The 17,776-nt window shown below is 41.2% G+C and overlaps 1 protein-coding gene across 2 annotated transcripts; it reads right to left on the minus strand.

Moving 5' to 3' along the window:
- Positions 1-3,109: 3,109 nt before the first annotated feature.
- On the minus strand, positions 3,110-15,348 carry LOC111155917 (neuromedin S). Of its 2 annotated transcripts, XM_022516390.1 has the most exons (10): positions 14,949-15,348; positions 12,322-12,377; positions 11,975-12,013; positions 8,572-8,595; positions 8,419-8,472; positions 7,032-7,109; positions 5,888-5,923; positions 5,251-5,292; positions 4,131-4,180; positions 3,110-3,253 (listed from the first exon to the last, which is right to left on the minus strand). In XM_022516390.1, the coding sequence occupies exons 1-9, from the start codon at positions 15,022-15,024 to the stop codon at positions 4,142-4,144; spliced, it is 444 nt and encodes a 147-aa protein (XP_022372098.1). In that variant the 5' UTR covers positions 15,025-15,348; the 3' UTR covers positions 3,110-3,253; positions 4,131-4,141. The 2 variants fall into 2 exon arrangements, with proteins under 2 accessions (XP_022372098.1, XP_022372097.1); XM_022516389.1 differs by lacking the exon at positions 3,110-3,253 and having other exon boundaries at positions 4,034-4,180.
- Positions 15,349-17,776: the final 2,428 nt, after the last annotated feature.

Consider the following 17,776-nt stretch of genomic DNA (forward strand, 5'->3'; position numbering starts at 1 on the left):
AGCAATGTCCACAGTAGCCAAACTGTGAAAGGAGTCAAGATGCCCTTCAACAGATGAGCGGATAAAGAAGATGTGGTCCATATATGCAAGGGAATATTACCAAACCATCAGAAAGAATGAATACCCAGCTTTTGCATCAACATGGATGGGACTGGAGGAGATTATGCTGAGTGAAATAAGTCAAACAGAGAAAGACAATTATCATATGGTTTCACTTATTTGTGGAACATAAGGGATAGTATGGAGAACATTAGGAGAAGGAAGGGAAAAAAATGAAGGGGGGCTGATCAGAGGTAGAGATGAACTATGAGAGACTATGGACTCCAGAAATCAAACTGAGGGTTTTAGAGGGGAGAGAAGCCATGTGGGATGGCTGAGCCCAGTGATGAATATTAAGGAGGGCACATATTGCATGGGGCACTGGGTATTATATGCAAACAGTGAATCATGGAATACTACATCAAAAACGAATGATGTACTATATGGTGACTAACATAACATAATAAAAAAAAGTATTTAAAAAAAGAGTAAGGGTGAATAACAAGCAAAAATTGAGATAATAGTGAACAGAGAAATAGACACAAAGGGAACCTAGACAATTTACTCACAAGAAAGATTCTAAAAAAAACTATTCTTACTACGTTAAAGGAGAAAAGTGACAAGATTGAGAATCTCATCAGAAAGCTGGAAAATAAACAAATTAGCAAATATAAATTCTAGAACTGAAAAATATAATAACCAAAATTAAGAACTCAGCTGGTGGCTTTAATAATATAAGAGACACAGCTGAACAGAGATTAAGTGAACTGGAAGATAGATCAGAAGAAAATATCCAAAATGCATACCAGACTCATAGAACAATATGGAAGACTTATAGATTACAGTGAAAAGGACTAATATAAGTGTGACTTGAGAAAAAAGAGTAACAAATTGTGTGCCATTATCAGTGTTTAAAGAGTATTTGTGTAAGAGAAAAGAAAGGGAGAAGACAAGGCAGACAGGGCACACAATGACAGAGGTAGCGATTAGAGTTAAGCTGCACAACCAAGAGGAACATCTGGAGCCACCAGAGGCTAGAAAAGTTGAGAAAGAATTCTCCACTAAGGTCTTCAGAGGGAACATGGCCCTAATGATCCACTTATGTTGGACTTTTGGCCTCCAGAACTATAAGGGAATACATTTCTGTTGCTTGAAGTCAATAAGCTTGAGAAAATTTGTTATGGAGGTCCTAGAAAATTAATATGAGATAGTAGTCAGAGTGAAGAAAGCAATTAGGCTTTATTTTTTTTTAAGATTTTATTTATTTATTTGACAGACAGAGATCACAAGTAGGCAGAGAGGCAGGCACAGAGAGAGAGAGAGGGAAGCAGGCTCCTGCTGAGCAGAGAGCCCGATGTGGGGCTCGATCCCAGGACTCTGAGATCATGACCTGAGCCGAAGGCAGAGGCTTTAACCCACTGAGCCACCCAGGCGTCCCTAGGCTTTATTTTTTTAAATATATTTTGTTTATTTACCTGAGAGAGAGAGAAAGAGAGAGCACAACCAGGGCAGAAGGAGATGCAGGGCTTGACCCCAGGACTCTGGGATTATGACCTGAGCCAAAGGAGGATGCTTAACAAACTGAGCCACCCAGGTGCCCCAGCAATTAGTCTTTAATTGAAAAATGTGAACTTTGTTCTGGACATGCTTGACAGTAGCCTTGTAGCCATGAATAAGTCACTTGGACTCTCTGGGCTGTTTTCCTTCTCAGCTCACAAGAAGGTGGGCCTGAATGATCAGCGAGGCCTCTGCCCACTCCAAGGTTCTGAGAGTTCCTTTCAAATTCTGTTCTGGCTAGCCTCAGACCCCTGGTCTTCCTGAGGCTCTCAGGAGCCTGGGCAGTGAGCTGAGGCATGGCCTCTCCCTATAAAGTGACCATCAGGGCTAAGATGGCAGGCATTCTCCCTCTAGAAACCAACATTGGGCCTAGGACTCAGTCTTATTTGATGGGACACCTGGATAGACTGATATCATAAGTTTCCTTTTCATAGGACACCAGGCTAAAAATAGCCCAGCCCTGTACACAGGGAGAACAAGTTGTCACAGTGTGGAAGCTGAAGCTTAAATCACAGTCTGCTTTCCTCTCTGGATTTTTTGGCACTGGTGGAGTGTCACCAGTCACTACTGTGGGGGAAAGGAATGAGGTGATGACTGAGATTGCAGAGACTGTCTCCATCTCCCATCATGGGAGTCTGGCTTGGCAGAGGAAGAATTTTTAGCTCAAACAGTGTTCCTTAGAAGCTGTGGCCCTCTTTGCCCACCCCTCGCCCCCACAACCATCATCTTCCAGGCTGGCCCATGGCAGGCCTGTGCCAAGTGTATGATCCTCCACTGGGGTGTAATCAATTTTAACTGATTGAGTGAAGAGGATCCTGGGGCTTGGATTGGGGTAGAAACAGCCATCCTTGGCCACTTCAAAAGATCGAGATTGTTCCTGCAGACTTGTGCTGGAGCGCTGCACACCAGGGCTGTGCTCTGCTCACACTGTTACAGAAGTGTGAGGTTGACTCAAGGCGGTCTGTGCTTCTAGGCCCTAGGATGCGCCAGGTGGCCCAAGCTGCCCTGTTTCCTAGGGGGTCTGTAATTGTTATATGTTAATTTGGTATTGTAACCTCAAGTCCCTGGTCAGTGAAGTAGAAGCAGCTGTCATTAGGGCAAGTTGCTCTGGTACAATTTGTGTCATAAAAATCATCTTTGAAGTGTCATTACAGCCAATGCTTATGGAGCACTTGCTGTGTACGACCCTGCTAAGCCCTTTCATAGATGGTCTCCTCCATCATCACAAAAATTATGTGAAGGCACTATTATTATCAACTCTATTTTACCGTGGAGGAGAATGAGGCACAGGGATGGGAAGTGACCAGCCCACAGTCCCCCAGCTAAAAGGTGAAAGAATCAGAACATGAAGCCTGCCAGTCTCTCCCTAGCCTGGGCTCTCAATTCTCAGTAACAACAAGATATCTGGGGCATTGTAAAACAATTCAACACAGCACATTTAATCAATATATATATTAAATATATATTCTCCCTCCCACAAGACTTCCCAATAAGAAATGAAAATATTGTGTCCATGCTGTTTATTTTTTATACAACTGAATATTCTAGTGAATACAGAGCAAGAGAATTATCTTTTATCTCTCACAGAAAGTTGACATGTGTTCAAAATAATTGCCCAATTTCTTTATCTGATCCAGTTTCTCTTTGTCACTGAATTCTGAAAAAGAAGAGAAAAATGCAGTGCTTGGATCAAATCATTATCAGAATCAAGAAGAGGCCTGTGGGCATGTTATTGTACAACATATTTTAAAATTATGCCTCAGTCTGACAAGTCATAAATGCCCCAAATCGGTACTTATTTATTTTGCAGTATCTAATTGGGCCATTTAGGCTGAGTGCCATGGCCTCGGGGAACCTCTTCCCCTGCTTTCAGCTGGGGAGCTCTGTCTCCCAGCATCTGGACAGCTTTCTCAGGTACCCTGGCCTGCCCAGGCCCCGGCTGGTTAGGATCAGGCTCCAGGAGGGAGGCAGTGACACCTCCGAAGGACAGCCACCTCATGTCCCTGGAACCACACCATCATGAGAGGGAGTGGAGGCCCAGAGCTGCCCTTGTACATGGACTTCACCTCCATAGGCCTGAAGACCAAGAATCTCTGCAGATTTAAACTCTGGGTCTCAGAACACTTTTGAATGGAGGGAGTAGCCTTGCCTCAGAGATGTTCCCACTCTAAGGTATTGCCCCTCCCCTGCCAAGCCTGCCCAGGAGAGGGGGTGTGCTTTTCCCTCATCAGAAGGGTCAGGTGAGACATCCTGAGGATCAGCTGGGCCACATGGGCCTCTTATTCCCTCATAGCTCCTGCTGGAGACCCCTGCAAAGAGCCAGCAAGCGGGCAAAGGCTGCTTTGGTGTGCTCGGGACAGCTTCTACCAGACTGCGGTGGGGGTCTCTGTGGTGTGGAGCAGGGAAGGGAGGGGATGGAGGGCCCCTGACATTCCACGTGGCCCTCCTCCTTTTGAACTGCCACCCCTCTGGCTGCCTCTCACTCCCCCTCGGTCAGACATGTTTGCTTGGAGAACAGTTGCAACGGCGCTGACCTCGGACTGTCCTACTGAGTGTTATCTTCAGTGTTTCTTCCGTTCCTTGGCTGAGGAGGAAAAATAAAAAGGAGCAACTTACAGATACTGAGACAAAACTGCCTGGAACCTGCTTCTGGGTTTCAGATCCTTCCTCAACTGGGCCCTAAGATCTCGTTCTCCCAGCTGGGATGTCAGCAGCGTCCTTGGGAGTTTACCTGGGAAGCCCTCGCCCAGGGGTAGTATGTAGGTTCCCTGTGGCAGAAACCCAGGACCCTTGCTGCTCCTCCAGCCCTGACACTGTCCCCTCCCCCACCCCTCCATCCCCCAGCCTCTGTTTATGTGGCACTATGGTCTTCAAACCGTTTATTACAGGACTTCTCACCCGGAAGACATCGTGGAGACCCACTGTTTCTCAAAGTACTTTCTAGAGAACAACCACTAATAGGTCACACAGGAGGCAGGGAGGTGGAAGAACTTCCATGATCAGACATGGAGGGAACTATGTTTCTCACAGCTTTCTCACACATGCTGGTGTGTACTGTGAATCTTCAAGAGTGTTGGGTGCACTGTTTCCCAAACTTGTCTGATCTTTGCAGAATAATCTCTTAGCACCAGTGACCTGCAGAATACAGTTTGAGAGGCAGGAGTCCATCTAATTCATAGTCTGATTTTTTGGATGCAAACCCTTAAGGCTCTTAGGGGATAAAGCATAGCTAGTGAGTGGCAGATCACAAACTAAGACAGTTTCTGATTCTTTGACCTTTGCTTGAGGACCCAAAGGGAGGAGGAGAGGGTGGTGCCTATACTATTTGAGGGTATCTTGGGCCTTCACGCTCAGGGACACAGACACCAATTCTGGTTGGCCCCCATGTCTGTCCAACAGCAGCATTCCTGTCACCCAGTCATGCTCACAGAGCTCTAGTTCTCTCAGCCTATGTCCTTCTGAACCCTTTCTTTTATAAACATCAAGTTTCTAGGAGGAGACTTTGAAAGTCACCCCTAAGGAAAGGATGAGAAAGTCCCCATAATCATTTACCAGCTTGCCGTGGGGTGCTGGACTGTGCTCATTCTGGAGGAATCCATAACTGCATGCCAGAAGGGAATTGGAGTTAAAAACAGAGAAAAAGGAATACTATACCCTGAAAAGGAAAAATGGTCGTCCCCCGGTGGCAGTGTGATCCTGCAACATAAAAACACAAACCATTATACAACCACTTTGTGCTCAAGGTCTTCTGAAGATGTCATGACCACAGGTTTCAAACTGTGGTCCCCAACCAAAAGCATCAGTGACACCTGAGACTTGGTTAAAAATGCAAATTCTCAGGTTTCTACTGACTACCTGGAGTTGGGGCCCAGCCATCTGAATTTTTAAAACGTCCTGAGGTATGGATGACTCATGGTCAACTTGGAGAGTCAATTGCTGGTAGATGGGGCTTATGCACTTGCAGTACCTCTCCCCAAGTTTGTACAACGGCCATGTGGGCCCCTGAGTCACATAAAGCAAATCCTCAGGAACGGATGGGTCCAGGTGACTCATCTGCAAGGCTGGAGATGAAATATGAACAGCCAGAAGCATTGTCCAGTGAGTCCTCACTGCCTCAGGACAAGCTCAGGAAAACCTGCAAGTAAACGCTCAGCCTCAGAGAAGATTTTCAGGGGGCTTACTGTGATACCAGTTCTTTCCAGAAGTGATCTAAAGGGGTGACAAGATTGCCCAGCTCCAAGCACTTCTCTTGCAGATCTGCAAGAGTTGGAGTTGGGTTCTCCACATTTACCTTCTTGGTGAAATCCACTGCAGCAGTCCCCGAATCCTGTGAGTGAATGAGGCACAGGTTAATGTAACAAGGAACCGCATTCCCCAGGCTTACCGTCAGTTGGCTGTGACCCCATGCCTCCTGGTACCAGAAATCGGATGCAAAAAAGCAGTTAGGGAAGGACTAACCATGTAGCCAATTATAACTGCCTGCTCTGGAAGACAGGCACGTTCTCTTGATTGAAGTACCATTTGTGTCCAGGACAATGGACACATTGGCTTGCTCTTCCCAACAGTGTCAACTTGAGATTGATGCCCCAGTCCAAGGGTATGTCCTGGCAGCTTCCTAACAACGGATCAGACTCAATCTGGAAGGCTGCAGTCAGCAGCTGGATCAGACAAGACACACGGCTGCAGGTGCTTAAAATGACCAACCTATTTTCCAGGAACTGAGCAGTTTCCTGGGTGGGGTCTGGCGATTTTCAGAGCTAAAACCAGGAATGTTCTGGGCAAACTGGGACGAGTTTCAGCATTTGGTGGAAGAAATGCTCTTTTCTCTAAGAAATACTCTTTTCTTCCTTCCTTCCTTCCTTCCTTCCTTCCTTCCTTCCCTTTTTGGCTACAATGTAATAAAACTTCGATGGGCATTTCGAACAGCTATACTTATTACTGAAGCTGGTAATTTCTAAAACCCAAAAACAAAACAAACAAATAAAGAGCTATATTTAAAAGAAACAAAGTTCTGAGATAGGACAAAAGGGCAGGTGGAGGAACAACGGAGAGCCCAGGGGATCACCAAGGCAATGTCCATGTCAAGAGGAAGAGAAATGTTCCGGGAAAGTGAAAAAACAGTATGGAAACTAAAAGGAAATGAATGGAAGATGAGAGCGGAAGAGAAGAGGACGTCTTTATCCTAGGGGCCTTCCCGGGCCCTGCAGCCACTCTGTGGGATTCAAGGTAGGGAACTGTGGCCCAAGGCTGGGCCAGCTCTCCTTCCCAAGGTGGAGGCTGAGATTCAAAGACAGCGTGCAAGTAAGCACCCCCTCCCCGTCCCCCCCGCCCCCATCCCTGTTCCCCCCTCCCCCAGCGCCCAGCGCCCACACGCATTTACCACGTAAAGTGAACTTGCGGTGGCATAAAAAGAGTGCCCAAGAGAAAGCACCTACACGCTGTTGCAGAAATCTTTTCACCTTCTGGTTGGCGAGCTGCGCAGCCATGCGCATTAACGGGTGCACAGGAGGAAACTGCAACAGAGGGGTGGGGGGAGGGGGGGTTGGACGCCCGCCCGGAGGCAGCCCAGGCTATGCTGTCCTCTCCATGCCCTCCCTTAGACGGATTTGATGTCCAGAATAAAATCCATGTCCATGCCTAAACTTGAAACTTTTAGGTTTTCCCTAAAGAACTGCTTGCCTTTATAGCAGGTTACAATTCCAACACATCGCTACAAATATTCCCTTAGAGTGAATCAGATTTTTCTTTGCCTTCTCACCAAGTATTCTGTCCTTTTAGGGTGGAGTGCACCGTCCTTTTTCGCTCCAGGCCTCTCTCCTAGTCCAGGGGAGGAAGTGGAAGGACAGCACCCCGAATGTGCTTTCCCTAAGGTGTTTGCTTTTCCTGTCCTTGTCTGTGACTGTGGCACACATTCAGATATACATACCTGTGTCTTATTCCCAGTTTATGTGAATCCTCCCTGAGTATTTTGGCTCAGAGTAAAGGTTCATTTGTGTCACGGAGTTTATCTTTTTCCTTCCATTGCCTTTTCTCCCTTTATAGTGTCCTTGGCCCTTCCTGATACTATCCTCATCCTCACTTGGAATCCTCATTCCTAAACCTACACTACAGATGAGACTATGCCTCTTAGGGAAAAAAACACTTTACTAGTATTTTTTTAAACGTGTTCTTGAAGACTTGAAAAGCCTTGATTATATAAATAAGTGACTTTCGAATGGTAGAATTTCAGTTACTGTAACAGAGCTCCTGAATTAAAAAAATATTATTTTGTGACCTTCCTAATATTCCTCAAGTCATACCCTGCAGAAATTCACTTACACAACCTGCTTCTGAGAGTAACTCAAATTTCTAATAACAACAAGGCGACCCACATTATTCCCATAGCACATATACACAGTGATGGCTACAGAAGGTGCCCTTGCGTGGATCACTATCTGGGATAGGGCATTTTACACGTCACAAAGCACTTTTTAAAATAAAAATAAGGTAATACGATAAATGTAAATTGAGCTCAGTATTTATCAGGTCTTTTTCAAACATCTGTTAAAGTGCATAATAAAAAGTTACTCCTCACTTATTTTTCCTTTTCTGGAATATATTCTCTAACTTTTCAGATCTATCAGCCTCGTACCACCTCCAGCCCAGACTGGGAGAGAGAGAATCCCTGAAGCCCCAGGAAAAAGCTCTTAGAAAGCTATTACACAGACAGTGTCTGCAAGCCCCCAGCTTTTCTACTTATTCGCACATATTAATTAAGACAGGATAAAAGACAAGCAGACAAGAGTCACATTTACAGAAGGATGAGTATAGTAAAATACTGACCCCACTTTTAACTGGATGTATCGGCTTCTGAGTTCTGGAGTAGTGAAATAAAAACTGAGTAAAAAAAAAAAAAAGTTGAGTTTAGCACAACATTACTTGTTATCAACATGAAATTCACATGCCTGCATTGCCAGAGGACTGGGTGGTACTCACCCTTTTGTATATGTCTTGATCATCCTAGAAAGAGAATTGTGAGGGCAAGTTACATGGAATTTTACTGAGGCAGGCAACTGATGAAGTTTTTAATACAAGTTACACCATGGACCTTATTGAATTTAATCGAATATTATGAAATAAATTGGCAGTCTAAAACGAAATCCAAACTTAATAAGACTATAGTTGATGCCGGGTCTTACCAAAGAGCAAGTTGCCAGCAATACATCATTATTTTCAGACTGAATCTCATTTTACCTTTCTAATCTTGGGGAGAAAAACATGCTCTGTAGTGCATAGAAGCAATCCCATAAGCAATTCCCAGATAACCATCAAAGAGTGGAATAAAATTAATGATAGCAATTTTTAATTTTTTCCTGGGTGTACTCTAGAATTCAGGTTTTGTTTCTTTTTTAAGGGTTGGCTCAAATCAACCAAAGTCTCCCCCTGCAAAAAAAAAGCTTTCTACATGAACCTCCACTCTTTTTGTAGAAAGCCCAACTCTTCCTTTCTAAATCCTTTTTAGAGCACCATCTCACCCTTGTTTGCACAGATGACAGGTGGGGATGGTTGTATTTGCAGTATATTCTACTCCAGGATCCTATTGTGAAGAAGACATCTTACAAAACAATAAATCAGGTTTCCATTTCCGCATTTTATAAAATTACTTGAAATGATTATTGTGGAAGATATTTTAAATATGCTGATCTCGCTAATATAGATCATTCACATCTCAATCACACTGAAATATTTTTGAATCAGCTCACACTTCAATCAAGACAGAAATGAAATTGTTAATAACATTTTTAATTTGTGGCTGTTGATACAATTACATCATCTTACAAAATGTGAAGTTTCTACATGGGAAGCAGCCCATGCTTATGTATACTACACACACACACACACAAACACACACACACACGCACACACACCTGCCCTGTCATGTGTGTGTGAGTGTATGTGTGTTTTCTGGACATGTATTGGGCAAACAATTGATTTTATGTACCATATTCATCAGCTTTATACTGTTATGTTTCAAGCCAAAAAATAACAAGGAATATGAAGATGATTTTCCAGGTGCTCAAACTCCACATTTCATATGCACCTTCCTTGCTTTAGTTTTTTTCTTTTTACAGAGAAAAAACAGTATTTCAAAATGTACTTACCTATCTAATTTATTATTTACTTCCCCAACAGAACTTAAGTTTCATGAGAGCAGGTAGTTTTGTCTGTTATGTTCAGCACTGAACCTTTAGCACTGAACACACGGCATGCTCTCAGTAAGTATTTATCTTTGAACAGATGAATAGTAGAACTGCATTGACAAGAATCTATTGCTCCCTTTCCTATCTAAAGTTCTGATCTCACCAGAAACACAAAACAGAAGACTTTTTGCAGGTGCCATTATTTGTAGAACGTAACTCTGCTTTCTGAATTGCTTAAAGATAAAAGTGGCCCTGGAGGCACAAACCTGGCTTTTCTGGATCCCAGAATGGGAAGTGGACTTAGAGTCCAGGTAGCTCATCTGGACGAGGGATAGATGAGGGAACCAGAGTTCCAGGAGAGGACGTGACAGGACAAATGTCCTATTTTCATGCAGCGGCAAGACAAGGAAGAGCCACAATGTCTCTGTTAATTGATGTAAAATATTGATAGTTTTGTTCACTGAACAACCTTTTGCTCTTCTATAACTGAAAATGATAAAGAGGACCAGCTTTGGGAAAATGGAGAAAGTGGAAAGAAATTCATTTCAGGTGAGCCCTTGCATTTGGGGAAACCCACATGTGACAGCTGCACTTCCACTTCTTCTGCTTTGCAGGGGACACCCTCCCAGCCTTCATGTGAGGGACAGGGAAGCTTATCCTGTGTGATGTGAAGAGGCAGTAGCAAGGAGATGGAAAACTTTGAATCTTTGCCCTAAAGTTTTGCTCTGGGTAGCAAGGCTGTAAAGATTAGTTTTAAAGATAAGAGATGACAACTCTCTTCAGACATGTGCATAAGGACAAACTGAAAATAAGAAGAAATAGGCATGATATACTTATGAGGTTGAAGAGAGAAAGTAGGGGCACCTGGGCAACTCAGTCCATTAAGCTCAGGTCATGATCCCAGCCAGGCTCATGGGATCGAGCCCTTCATCAGGCTCCCGGCTCAGTGGGCAGCCTGCTTCTTCCTTTCCCTCTGCTGTTCCCCCTGCTTGTGCTCTCTCAGTCTCTCTCAAATAAATAAATAAAATCTTTCAAAAAATGTAAAAAGAGAGAGAAAGTAATGTTCGAGTCTAGAGAAATGGCATCAGGGACATTAGTTGCATCAGGGACAATGGTAGCAGCTGGTACTTGAGTGCTTTCATTTACTGTGTTCTAGACACTGTTGAAAACACTCCACAGAGATTCAAGCACTCAAACTCCACAATGACATTATGAGGCTAGTATAACAATTATTCCCATAGGACAAATGGGGAAACCAAGACACGGAGAGATTAAGAAACTTGCCAAAGCTAAGGAGATAGAGGTTTGAACCCAAGTACTTTGGTTTTAGAATCTGAGCTCCTAACACAGCCTGCAAAGGTATTTTTGGCTACGGAAAAGCCTGTGCACAGTTACAAGGGCCTGGTGCATTTGGGGAATAATGAAAAGTTCAATGTGGCCAGGATGCAGTATGCTGTGGCTTGGGAGAGGGGAAGGAGAAAGAAAAGATATAGCTCAAGGTGAAAACATGAGAAACATGAAAACATTCGGTTTATGCTTCAGAATCATGGACTCCACCCTAACACCACCCTCTTGCACTTTTGATTGAATCAACATTTTTGTTGATTTTTGTATCAACTTTGTATCCATGGAAACATTTCTGTTGTGGTTACTATCACTGTTAGGTCCTTTACATGAGATCTACTGTTTTTGAAGAACTATTATATTATAGTGTACCAATCTGTAACGTATGTCACGATATGTCACAACATACATAATTAATGTAATTACACATGTATACATTATAATGATAATTGTAAGAATATACACGAACTAACCATAGTTTATAGTATTTTGTATTTGAGAGATTTACTGGTTATTTACTAAAACTGCATTCTTACCCACTTACTTAGACACACACACAGATTTCTCCTGTGGGCAGCAAAAAAGTGTGCTTTTATTACAGATATCAATTATAGTATAAACATGTACACTTATAACTAAAAGAATTATTACATGGGGGCACCTGGGTTTCTCAGTCAGTTAAGTGCCTGACTCTTAATTTTAGCTCAGGTCATGATCTCAGCACCCCCTATTAACAGGGGTGCTGACTCTCTCTCTCTCTCTCTCTCTTTCTCTCCCAAATAAATAAATAAATCTTTTATTAAAATAAAGATAAAAAGAAAAGAATTATTACATATATGTTATTTTTCTTTTACCTTAGGTTGCCTAGAAAGAGCTGCCCAATATGCCAGCCGCTAAAGAAAAATACAAAGAATGAATTAAAGGTCAGTATAAATTCTTTAGTCAATAGCAATCTATTAAAACACACATAAAATTCTAAAATTGTCCCATTTATGAACTTTGCAATATCTTCTCATACAATGGCAGTGAATTTCAACACAACTCTCAGGATGCCTTAAGTGAGGTCATGAAAATGGCAACATGAGTTCCTGCCGCATCCAAGAATCTGATCCTAAAATCATTTCAAGTGAACATTATCCACAAGATATTCTCAAGGCCGAGACTAAATAAAAAAATCTCACATTACTAAACAGCAGTGTACCTCAAGCTGCATGATATCCAAGCCATCTGGGGGATCAGCTAGAGGTCGAGGAAATCCTATTGTGAGAAATCATAAAAGTATTAATGGGGGGAAGTCATAGCATTAGTTTTTAAATCTTTATCATGAAAAACCTATAGAGATTCTAAAAATACAGTATTTTTTTTAAAGATTTCATTCATTTCTTTGACAGACAGAGATCACAGGTAGGCAGAGAGGCAGGCAGAGAGAGAGAGAGGAGGAAGCAGGCTCCCCGCTGAGCAGAGAGCCCCATGCGGGACTTGATCCCAGGACTCCAGGACCATGTCCCGAGCCGAAGGCAGAGGCTTTAACCCACCGAGCCACCCAGGCGCCCTAAAAATACAGTATTTTTAAAAGGATTTACAAAGAAAACACACTTTTACCTACCAACAGTAAATTGAGATTTGTACCAAAATTAATGAAAAATTGTTTTTTTATTTATCAGGAGTTAGCAGTATAAGAGTTAGTAACTCCAGAAAAAGGGAAAAGACACCTGGGTACAATATAATTTGTATTTTGATGCAATTTTTGAAGATAGACTATCTGGAAATGTGGGTGCCTGGGTGGGCTCAGTGGGTTGGGCCTCTGCCTTCGGCTCAGGTCATGATCTCAGGGTCCTGGAATCGAGCCCCACATTGGGCTCTCTGCTCAGCGGGGAGCCTGCTGCCCCCCCCCACCTCTCTGCCTGCCTCTCTGCCTACTTGTGATCTCTCTCTGTCAAATAAATAAATAAAATCTTAAGAAAAAAAAGAAAGTATGTGCATCAAAATCACTCTTGGAACTTTTAAGAAATACAGATACTCATCTCTTTGCCTCATCAGACTCTTCAGGGGTAGGTTCTGGGTAAGAGTGTTACCAGCACACAGCAGCAACCTATGCCAGTCAATCTTTAGCCGACTTAAATGAAGTCTTCATCTCATTGGTGCATGACACAACACTTGGAGAATAGCTAATACAGCAATTGAAGGAATCAACTGGATAGATGAAATTAAATGGGATAAATGCAAAACCCTGAACTTAGATTTTTTAAATGTAGGACAGGGAATATATGGCTCAAGAGTAGTATAGATCTAAAATACTGATATTTTACTTCTTGAAATCTCTCTAGGAGCCAAGAAAAAGCTGAGGCAATCTTGTGCTATATAGAAGTAATAGTGTCCAAGCTTTGAAAGGTGATAATCCTACTTGAAATGATAGAATTTGTAGTTGAGTTAGAGGTACTAAGAATAGTCCTCTTTGGCAAAGAGGAAAATTAGGACATGTATGCTAACTGCCTTCAGTTATTTTGAGAACTGTCATAAATACAAGATATTAGTACTCTTCTGTATTCCCAAAGGATAGAACTAGGGCTAATGGTTAGAGGTTACATATGATCAGATTTTAGTTTAGTGTAAAGAAAATTTTGATGACTAGAGCCATTCAAAAATGCAAAGTAATTTGAACGAATCTTATAAAGATTTATTAAGAGGTTCTGTGTTAACAGTACAATGATAAAGACCATAGGGACCTACTCTTGGGAAACATAAAATCAAGTAGGAAAAGGGGGAAGTGGATATAAATATATAGACAGATAAAAAGTAATAACAAATTCCCAAAAGTGTAACACAGATTTTACTGGACCCCAGAAGAAGCAGCTACTTTTTCTCTTAGTTTGGTAGTGAGTTGGGTATCACAGAAAGTAATCAAATAGGGAAATCATAGATCCCTGCTCTCCATGAAAGGTTAAATGACTTCCAAGGTTCTTTACAATGCCTAGGTTTTGTGATTACACTACAGAACATAGCAAAACAAACATACTGTTCAAAAATATATTTTCTGTTTGAATATATTTTCAAAGATTTTCTACACCCCTACATCAAATTTCTAATGGCAAAATCTGAAATTTTGAAATAGTTCCAGCTTCCAGTTGGAGCTACCATTACATGCTTCCCTGCATCATTTGGAAAATTACCTTGAAATGGGTAGCACATTCCGACAACTGACCCCACACCCCACTCCTCCCTCATCCCCTGCAATCATACTGATTCTCAGAAGTTAATGAAGCAACACCGCTGTCCAGTCAGCACCTCGGACAGCGCCCACACCCAGGAAGATTCGGGGTCTCTGAAGGTCTGTCTGGGATCCTGCCTCCTGAGAGCCCACAGAAAGGCTATGAAAATATTCCTTTTTTCCCTGTTTCTGCTTCCTCCCCACCCCTTTCCAACTGTCCCTCAATCCTCAGTCTTTGGGTCTGTAAATACAGTTTCACTATGTCTGTTCTCCTCTCGTCAGAATTCCCAGAGTATAGATGGCTAAGACATTGGGGTCCCAAATCATATCCCTCACAGTTTCAGTGGCACATCTTTGGGACAGCCCTGAATCAAGAATTGTTTAAAGAAAGTTCCACAAGGGAAAGTTGTCTCTTTTGGTAAAAGGCTGCAGCATCTAATTCTGTCCACCCTTTCTTAAAGATTAGAGACAAATGAGAAGCCATTTCAAAAGGGTGGAAATGGGGGTAGGTGAGGGGATTACGTTTGACTCCCTCCAGAACTGCCCTGAAGGATCAAGGTCTGTCTCAGTCTTCCTGAGAGCTCAGGCTAGATGGGAGTCTGATGAAGGGGTCCCCTTACCTGAAGAGGGAATCTGTACCATGCAGAAGCAATAGATGGCCAAGATGGAAGGGAATTGAGGAACAAAGTGCTTCATCTTCAAAGCCCAGTTTCTCTTTGTTGACCTCAGATGTAGTCTGCTAGGACAGGAGTTGGAGCATTTCCTGAAGTTTCATAGGCAGAAGCAACACTCTGCCCTGCTTCTGATCAGGCCCAGTGGAAAAGGTACCTTTATTTGCAATGCCTTGGAGCCCATTGGCTGAGCACCAATCAGTTTTGCACAGAAGGACCCTGGCTTTCTCATAAATGTCACGCTGGGCCCTTATTTGTAGAATAATATCCTCCTGGTGTAGGCATTGTACAGAATCATCTTTTTCAATCCAGCAATAAAAATAAAAAGTGGAGAGTCATAATTGTTATTCTATAGTGGTTTGAGAAAAAGCCGGCTTTTTCTCTTTTTTTAATCAAAGAACTGGACATAAATCTATATACTCTTGCATGACGAAGTCTTATTTCCTAAGAAGCTGTTTATTTTCCACCATTAACAAAGGATATTTTAGTCTTTGGTTCATCTGAGAACAAAATTTGGAGTCCTAGATATAATATTACAAGAAACTCAAACGTTCACATAGATTTTTTTAAAAATCATGGTTGGAAATTAGACTCCTTGAGGCAGACTCATTTCCATGAACAAGTTAAATATTTCAAATTATATCAGTATGCAAGAAAATATGACAGTGTTTATTAGTAATAATAATATTTCATCTACTGAGTTCCTATTTAGGATTTCATATAAGTTATTTTATGTACTTCTCACAGAAAATCCATAAGGAATGTATTATTATCCTAAATTTATGAATGGGAAAATTGAGGATGAGAGACAACAAGGAACTTGCCAAGGTCACCAAGCCATAAAGGAGCAGAGCAGGGGTTTAGACGCAAGGGTATCTGAGCCCAGTCATGTCTGTAAAAGTCTGGGATTTTAGTCAATGTGTTCATTTTTTTGTAGTAAGACTTTCCTTGACAGAGAATTCACTCAATCTATAGATCGCTTTGCATGGTTTGGACATTTTAACAATAGGGTATTATGCTAAGTGAAATAAGTTAGACATAGATAAAGACTATATAATTTCACTTATATCTGAAATTTATAAAACAAAACAAAACAAAACAAACAACAACAACAACAAAACCCAGAAACAGATAGACATAAATACAGAGAACAACCTGGGGTTGCCAGAAGGAAGGAGGGTGAAGCAATAAAAGAGAATTAAGAGGCACAAACTTCCAGTTACAAAATAAATAAGTCATAGGATAAAAAGTATAGCATAAGGAATACAGGGAATAGTAGTATTATAATATTATATAATAATATTATAATTAATATTATATTACATAATATTTTACATAATACATGATACATAATATTATAATTAATATTTATATTACATAATATAAATATTATGTAATAACATATTATAATAATGTCATATGGTGACAGATGGTACCGTAGTACCATAGTGAACATTGTGTAAGGTATAAAGCTGTCAATTCACTATGTTGTATACCTGAAACTAATATAATATTGTGTGTCAACTCTACTTCAATAATAAAGAAGTTTTAAAGAGCCTCCTTGTGATTGGATATGGATTAGAAAGAAGGAGAAAGAATGAAGTCTTCTTTCTTGCAGAAAGGGTAACCTATATAAAGCATATATCAAGTATCCTTTTATCATCATGCGTATCTTTAATTTTTGCTCTTTTAAGGATTAGGAGGTAACTAACAATTGTTGAAAGTTTACAATGTGCTTAAAACATGTTAATCCTTTACCTAAGTCATCTTATATCATTTTTTTCAATGAATGAAAGTTTTAAGAATAATTTTCAGTGGGAATTGCTCAGAGTAGACTGTTTGTGACTTAAAATGTGGTATTTTGCCAAAAATTTCTAATTCATAAGGGAGTAGGAATTAAAAACTACTGTATCACCATAATATTTTGTCTATTTCCTTGCGATAGCAAGAAACTGAGATTTGCTTATTACAGTATTTACCACTTTAGTTCAAGGAGAATAACTTAAGGTCTTCAAATACCAGGAAGAGATGATGTCTTTGTATTGCTGTCCAACTGCAAATCTTTACTAAATGAATAGGAAAACATGAATGACTGCTTTTTTAACATAAACCACCTATCTGTATGGTATTAAACACAATTACTTATGGACATTTTAGACACAACACACACATAATAACAAAGGTTTGTGGCACTTTTACTGTCAATCAATAAGTACTTTTTAATTTTGGTCTGTCTCTACCATGAACTAGGTACTCTATGCACAAACATATCTTTTTCAAATAAACCTATGTGATAGCTCTTATTTATATCAAATTGATTTTGTTTCTTTTGCACATTTTGCACACATTATTTCTCAGATATTCAGAACAGAAAATAAAAATTATTTTTTAAACCATTTTTTAAAGATTTTTAAAAAAATTTATTTGACAGACAGAGATCACAAGCAGGCAGAGAGACAGGCAGAGAGAGAGGAGGAAGTAGGCTCCCCGCTGAGGAAAGAGCCCGATGTGGGACTCGATCCCAGGACTCTGGGATCATGACCTGAGCCAAAGGCAGAGGCTTTAACCCACTGAGCCACCCAGGCGCCCTAAGCCATTTTTCAGAAGATTTTTTTTTCTAAGTAATCCCTACATTCAACGTGGGCCTCAAACTCACAACCCCAAGATCAAGAGTCACATGCCTCACCACTGACTAAGCTGGCCAGTCACCCCTAAAAATATTATTTTTAATGCTAATTCAGAAATGGGATTATAATGATATCCCAGAAATGGAATAT

The sequence above is a fragment of the Enhydra lutris genome, unplaced genomic scaffold (assembly GCF_002288905.1).
Source record: "Enhydra lutris kenyoni isolate GAN:26980312 unplaced genomic scaffold, ASM228890v2 scaffoldscaffold44, whole genome shotgun sequence".
In the NCBI taxonomy this organism is placed as follows: Eukaryota; Metazoa; Chordata; class Mammalia; order Carnivora; family Mustelidae; genus Enhydra; species Enhydra lutris.

Excerpts from the sequence above, each read along its gene's own strand:
- LOC111155917 (XM_022516390.1), bottom strand. The coding sequence starts at position 15,024 with ATGAAGCACTTTGTTCCTCAATTCCCTTCCATCTTGGCCATCTATTGC. Across the intron at positions 8,473-8,571 it reads ATCAAGACATATACAAAAGG|TTTTTATTTCACTACTCCAG; the intron begins GTGAGTACCACC and ends TTTTTTACTCAG. Across the intron at positions 4,181-5,250 it reads GACCATTTTTCCTTTTCAGG|CCAAGGAACGGAAGAAACAC; the intron begins GTATAGTATTCC and ends TTTCCTCCTCAG.